General features: G+C 37.2%; 1 protein-coding gene across 1 annotated transcript; it reads left to right on the top strand.

Annotated features, from left to right (window-relative positions):
• The first annotated feature begins 322 nt into the window (after window positions 1–322).
• On the top strand, window positions 323–3,075 carry LOC137170240 (uncharacterized). Its single transcript, XM_067573443.1, has 2 exons — window positions 323–1,218; window positions 1,338–3,075. The coding sequence occupies exons 1-2, from the start codon at window positions 555–557 to the stop codon at window positions 2,720–2,722; spliced, it is 2,049 nt and encodes a 682-aa protein (XP_067429544.1). The 5' UTR covers window positions 323–554; the 3' UTR covers window positions 2,723–3,075.
• The last annotated feature ends 4,402 nt before the right edge of the window (window positions 3,076–7,477 follow it).

Here is a 7,477-nt window from a genome sequence, read left to right as displayed (position 1 = left end):
TTTTTTTTTCACTTTGGGTCAACAAAACACTGAAATTGAGAAAAAGCTGCAGAGTTGATAATTGTCTGTGTGTTTGTTCCTGTGAGTGACTCCTTTCACATTACATGAAGTCATGTGAGTCATTAACAAGGCCTCTTATAGAATTCATATGAATTCATGAATGAATAAATAATTACATTTCTTTATCATTACAGTGACTGGTGACCTGCAACCCCTGAAGCACAGCATCAGCTTTCCATTCAGGCTACCTGACTGTGAGTTCAACTGAATGGAGTCACATCTGATCTGGATCCTAATTTACATTGATTCATATCAATAATAATTAATCACCTGAGTGAAATATCTATTTATCTACTAAAGGAAAGAATATCTGTCTGTATGTTAATACTAAACTTGTTTGGTCAAGATGCTTTTAAATATTCAATGGTGATTATGACACACAGGGAAAATTAAAGTTTAACTTTGAATCAGCTGACCACAGACAGTTCATGAAGAAGATTTAAAACATTGTCCATGAAAACAAAGGAACCTTCCTCACCTTCACTGAAGAGACCATGAGACCAGTTTTAAACCTGGTTCTGTGTGGGAGGAGAGGAGCAGAGAAGACTTCAGCAGTCAAGGCCATTTTAGGTCAGACAGAGCTTCATTCAGTCTCCAACTCATCAGAGTGTGTTAAACATCAGGGAGAGGTGTGTGGACGTCGGGTTTCCCTGGTGGAGCTGCCTGCCTTGTATGGAAAACCTCAGGAGGCAGTGATGGAGGAATCATTCAGGTGTATCTCCCTCTGTGATCCTGAGGGCGTCCATGCCTTCATCCTGGTCCTACCTGTGGATTCCCTCACTGATGAAGACAAGGGAGAGTTAAAGACCATCCAGAACACATTGAGCTCTCCAGTCGATGACTTCACCATGATTCTTTTCACTCAGGAGTCAGATCCTACAGCTCCAGCTGTTGATGACTTTGTAAAAGAAAACAGAGACATCCAGGAGCTCATTCAGAGCTGTGGAGGAAGACATGTTGTTCTCAACATCAAGGACAAGCAGCAGATCTCTGAGATGTTGGATACTGTGGAGAAGATGAGACAATCTAAAAATGAACCATGTTGCTATACAACACATATGTTTGCACATGCTCAGATGGATAAAGTCATACAACAAGAGAAACACATCAACATGCAACAATCTGAACTTGAGAGGCTGAAAAAGAACAAGATCACTTGTAAGTAATTTAAATTGAATCATTTTTTTCTGTGTCCTGTATTACAGTCTTGAGTCTACAGCACTGAACTGTAGCTACTGTGAACATTTAAAGTAACTCCAGTTGTTTTGATGTTGCAGGTGATGATGAGAATCAGAGCTCAGAGAGTCTCAGGATTGTGCTGATGGGGAAGACTGGCTGTGGAAAGAGCTCTTCAGGAAACACTATTCTGGGAAGAAAAGAGTTTAAAGCCAAATCAAGTCAAACATCAGTAACCAAACGTTGTGAGAAAGTACAGAGTGAAGTAGACGGTCGTCCTGTCGTTGTGGTCGACACTCCTGGTCTGTTTCACACAACTTTGTCCCATGAAGAGGTTAATGAGGAGATGGTGAAATGCATCAGTCTTCTGGCTCCAGGACCACATGTCTTCCTGTTGGTGTTACAGATTGGCAGATTAACACCAGAAGAGAAGGAGACATTAAAACTCATCAAAGAAGTCTTTGAGAAGAATTCAGAAAATTTCACCATCATTCTTTTAACTGGAGGAGATTCACTGCAGCGTGACAACCAGTCCATTGAAGATTACATCAAAGAGAAATGTGATAATTCCTTTAAGAAGCTGATTGCTAACTGTGGAGGAAGATACCATGTGTTTAATAATCGTGATAAACAAAACCGCACACAAGTCAGTGAACTGATAAACAAGATTGACTCCATGGTGAAGGAAAATGGCGGCAGCTGCTTCACCAATGAGATGCTGCAAGAGGCCGAGGCAGCAATAAAGAAGGAAATGGAGAAGATCCTGAAGGAGAAGGAAGAGGAGATGAAGAGAGAGAGAGAGGAGATGGAAAGAAAACATGAGGAAGAAATGGAGGCAATGAAAAGACGAATAGAAAAACAGAGAGCAGAAATTGAACAGGAGAGAAAACTGAGAGAGAAACAACTTCAGGAGAAGGAGGAAAAGATTCAGAAAGAACGAGAAGAGAGAAAGAAAGATCAGGAAAAGAGAGAAGAAGAAGACAAGAAGAGGAAAAGACAGGAACACATTCAAAGACAGGAGTGGGAACAAAAACTTGGAGCTTTGGAGAAAAAGATAAAGTTTGAATCAGAAGAAAAACAAATCATTGATAAAGCATTGACAGAGAACAGAGAAGAGATGAGAGAAGAACGAGAGGCCTGGGAGAAGAAACAAAAAGAAATGTGGGAGAAACGATATCGAGAAGATGAAGAGAGACGACAGGAGGAGTATAAAAGAATAAAAAAGCTCCAAGAAGAATATGATCAGGAAAGAGAAGAATATGAAAAGAAAAGAAAAGAAGAAGATCAAATCAGAAGAGAACAAGAGGAGAAAGAGAGAAAAGAATTAGAGGAGAACTATAAGAAGAAAAATGAAAATATGAAGAAGAAGTATGAAGATGAAGCCAGAGAGAAAGCTGAAGAGTTCAATGAATTCAAAGAGAAACACAAAAAGAAATTTGCAGCTCAGAAGCAAAAGTCACTGAGAAAACTCTGCAGTATATTATAGCTGATTTGCATCACCAGCCTGAAATAAAAACACAACTTACAAATGAAACTAACATCAGAGGAGATTATTACACTTTTATGAACTTTAACTTAAAATGATAGATTCAGATCTAAGAAGTCTTTAAATCTGATCCTCACATGCCCACATGTGTGTTGAAAGAGTTGTTAGTCGCTGTAATCCTTCTGGGCCAAATTCCTCTCTAGGGCCCCTAAACTAGATATGGGGGCCAAAATCCACAGTCCTTGTTTTGTGTAAAAATGTATTTTCAAGTTAAAATGAAGCTTCAGCTTCAGTCTGAGTTAAACAAATCAAGTGAGGATCTTCCAAAGATACAACACAACACCTGTTACACTTGTGTTCTTCCACTGCTGCTCAGCAGAGAAACACTGTCTGATTAAACACAAAGAGGGAACATTAAGAAGACTAGAAGTACCTGATACTCACTTGATTTACTAAATTATATGTACATTCAAGTTATTATACTATAATTGATCTTGACCCCCTCATTACAACTGCAGTTATTTGCCTTTTTCCAGAGAAATCAAGAAATTGTTAAAAAGCTGTGATGTTTCCTGGTACTCCAGGCCGTCAGAGTACTAATGTCACTGTCACATCACTGTGATCTGGGCCAAACCCTCCATCCAGAAAAACGAGAACAGTAATCAATTCTCAGTGGGTTTTTTAATCAAAGGCAGATTAAACAATAAACTTTCCCTTTTGCAAATCCAGTGATTAATATCATACAATAATTCTGGTCCTGCTGATATATTCTTTGTTGTGTCATTTAAGAGATACACTGAATCACTGAGTTGGACTTTTTCAAGTGACAAAATGTTCATCTTAGTCATGTCTGTGATACATCAGGCTTTTAATATCTAAACATCTCACTGACTGTAGAATATTTAGTTTCAAACAGCTGCTGGTCTGAATCACTGATAATGATGTTTAATCTGTAACATTCAGGATCTTCTTTGTATCAGTTTTCTGTGAAGTTTTGTAAAATCAGATCAGAATGAAACATTGACATTAGTGTGACTGTTTCTTGCAATTATATTTTTAAACCAAATAGGCTGAATATTGTAAAAGGGTTGTTGCTGCATGTTGCAGTTTCAACATACAACTTTCAATCTGTAAAAAGTATTTATGCTGTGTTGTATTGCTTTCTTTTGAACTGTTTTGTTTGGAATTATTGCACGTTTGTGTTTTCTTCTTTTCCTTTATTATTTGTATGATTACTTACACACAAACATAAATTACAAAAAATCAGTAAAATGTAGATACCTTGTGCCCAGCAGTGCCTCTGTCCTGCCAGCTGATGCAGGGCAAATGACAGAAAATCAAAAAAAGTATTTCATCACACAGCAGGATACTAGGATAGACACTACCTTATTTTGTACAGTACCCTTTTTTCCTCTAATATATATATTTTTTCTTCTAATATTCTCTATTAATTTTGATATGAGGAAATTTGTGTATTTTGTACTCTTATGTAAAGGTGTGCATGGATGTACTAATCCTCTGTAATATTAGAGATGGGATAACTTTATTTTTTATATGTGCATTTTGTACTCTGATATCAATTGCATCTCATTATCGTATGGATAGGGGGCGGCTGTGGCTCAGGAGGTAGAACGGGTCGTCCACTAATTGGAAGATTGGTGGTTCGATTCCTAGTTCCTCCAGTCTGTATGTCGATGTGTCAGCGTATGAATGTGTGTGAACGGGTGAATGTGATTCGCAGTGTAAGAGCGCTTTGAGTGGTCCGCAGACTAGAAAGGTGCTATACAAGTACAGTACATTGACCAAATGAGTCTTATATATATTTATATCTGATTTTGTAAGGTATTATCAGTCACTGTTACCTGTTGTTTACTGTTTTTGTGTAGACTGTTTGGATCCTCTGTTGATCAGCACCTGACTATTTAAAGACACACCTGATAGTAATCAAACACAGAGTGAATTTGTTGAAGCAATATGTGAACCACGTAGTTCACTACTTTTGTTTTTCAATGTAATCCCTTAATAAATAGTGTCAATCCTATATCCTCTGCAATGAAATACTTTTTTTGATTTTCTACAAAAAAATCAGCTTAGTGAAGAAGTTCAGCAGCTGAAAGCTCTGCTCAGTGATTAAAAAAATCTTTGTTTTCTTTTGAATATGAGGAAGAACATGATGTTTATGATATCAGTGAAATCACAAATATCACAGCAAATATTAAACATGCATGAAAATCATTTAAACTGCTCATCAGATAAATCAGAATAATAAAAAATGTCATTATAGATGATGAACTCTTAACTTTTTTTGTTACATGTCAAATAAGAACAGATGTTTTATAACTTTATAAATCAATTTAAGACATAATTCATATTATCTCAAATCAACTCGTCTGTATTTGATCTTTGGTGTGTTTGTTAATTCTTGCAGAAAGATGAATAAAGTGTTTTCTCTGTAGTTCAGTGTGGACTGATGTTTAATGCTGAAGTCAAACAGATAAAGTGATGAAACAGAACAGAGCTGACAGGTTTGTTTCTACCTGCACAGGAGACACTGAGGAAGGAAGTTTGTTTTATCTGACTCACGTCTTCATTCACCTCTGCATTTATTTCTCTATTTCCTTCATCTTATCAACCCAAGTAACTCCTAGTATTCCTGCTATACTTGTCCAGTGTTCAATAAAGAAATCCAATCCTGCCAAACATGAACAAATAACAATTGTAGCATCTGCAACACATGATATTGTTCAGTTAAAACAGGGAACTGTTTGTATAGAAAACACTTAAAACACACATTTGTGGTGTGAACCTCAGGTGGAAATATCATTCTTACAATAACGGTTCAGCTCAGGACTAAATGACTGATGCTGACCAGCCACAGTTGGTCTGAATCATTTTATACCAACTGACATTTTCACACAGACCAGATAAATAATGTCTTTGTAAAAACTCAGGAAAACTGCATCAGCAGAGAGATCAGTGGACAGCAGTAAACCTCAGCAGCACTGACTCAAAGACATTTATGATATTTACTGTTTGTTCTCCCAGTTTTTACACCTGTGATTTTGTTACTAGTTAATTTATTCTGAGCACTTTAAGTACTTCTCATCCATGTTGACTTAAAAGGTGAAATTAAACATTCCTCTTTCTGACTCATCACAAGGTGAAGAAGTCCTTCATCTGCTCAGAATAATGAACATTTGAACCTCTCTTGTGTGTTTGACACTGTTGTGTCCAGCAGGTGGAGCTCTAACATCAACAGTGAGGTGAAGTCTGTTTTACAGCTTCTCTACTGCACATCTGATTGGATTTAATATTGCTAATGATCTGCAATATACCAGACATACTGTTGAACAGGTTTAGGTAGGTAGCCAGTTAGGAAGTTGCAGCTGTCTCTGTGGCATGTCGGTCAGAACACAGGAGTCACCTCAAGATATTTATTTTGGATGATGATACGTTTGTTGAGTTAAGTAACTTGGCACTTGTAGTAGAGGGTGTAAAGATACAAGCTTTAGGTGTGTGTGTGGTCTAGAAAAGATACAGAATAGAAATGTTTAAGTTAAGATGTAAATAAATCATTTATAGTAAACTGCAATCACATATTCACCACACAAGAAAAATTATATGAGTTATATAGGGGTGAATGGAGTAAATAGAGCCAGTGGGTAAAATGAGCCATCCCCTTTGGTAACCATAAGCAAAAGCAATCATGTGACCACAAATTAAGAAAGTATAGTTCACATTAGTCAATCCATCTTGCACTAAAACACATGGAGAGAGTGGTCAGCAAAACAGAGCAAAAAAAAGATTTTTGTCATGTCAAGTGAATTCATCATGTTGCTAAAGTTATCAGTCTTGTCTCTTAATTAAAAAAAGATAAGTTTTGGACATTATTACATGTTAATTTAAGTCAGTGTAAGCCACAAAACAAGGTCATAAACTTAGCATAACTGTGGATCTGAACCACTGTGTGAAACAGTTTTGTCAAAATGGAGGTTGTGGGGTAAAACGTGCCAGAGATGTTGAGTCAATGGTTCAGTTTACCCCCAAAACTTATTTTCTGATATTCTACAGACTAGAGACACTGTTCATGTTAATATTTGATCACTGTTACAATGTTGATGAATAAATACCTAATTGTTGACTAATGTTAAGTTTAAGCCACACACAAACATGCTGTACATACAGACGGGTGACAAATTAAAGGAAAAGCCAACATAAAGTGTCTTAGTAAGGTGTTGGACCACCAGAAAAGCATCAATACACTTAAGCATTGATTCTACAGTCTCTGAACTCTTCTGGAGGGATGAACATCATTCTTCAAAGAGATATTTCCTCATGTGGTGTTTTGACACGTGTTTTGACACGTCAGTCCTAAATCTCCCATAGATGTTCAGCTGGGTTGAGATCTGGTGACTGTGAAGGTCATAGCATATGATTCACATCATTTAATACTCATCAAACCATTCAGTGACCCCTCGTGTCCTGTGAATTGGGGCATTGTCATTGAAAGGAAGGATGTGTGATGATATCATTCCAAGGAAGAGCTGGCGAAGTTCTTATTTTGAAGACGTTTATTAGACGATGGCCATCGGGTCCATTCCATGTACAAAGATGGTCTGGGCGATGTACCACTGTCGGTGCATAACTTATATAGGGTTACACATCTGTATCTTATCATATGAATAACATTGGTTTTCCATGAGCCCTAATACAATTAGGAGCTGTCCATCAAGTGATTGACAGCTACCTCACAAC

The sequence above is a fragment of the Thunnus thynnus genome, chromosome 2 (genome assembly GCF_963924715.1).
Source record: "Thunnus thynnus chromosome 2, fThuThy2.1, whole genome shotgun sequence".
Classification (NCBI taxonomy): Eukaryota; Metazoa; Chordata; class Actinopteri; order Scombriformes; family Scombridae; genus Thunnus; species Thunnus thynnus.
This window is presented reverse-complemented; position numbering and strand designations above follow the sequence as displayed.

What these genes read in the sequence shown, in the direction of transcription:
- LOC137170240 (XM_067573443.1), top strand. Translation starts at nt 555, where the DNA reads ATGAGACCAGTTTTAAACCTGGTTCTGTGTGGGAGGAGAGGAGCAGAG. An exon ending in GAAAAAGAACAAGATCACTT is followed by an intron (nt 1,219 to 1,337) that starts GTAAGTAATTTA and finishes TTGATGTTGCAG; the next exon opens with GTGATGATGAGAATCAGAGC.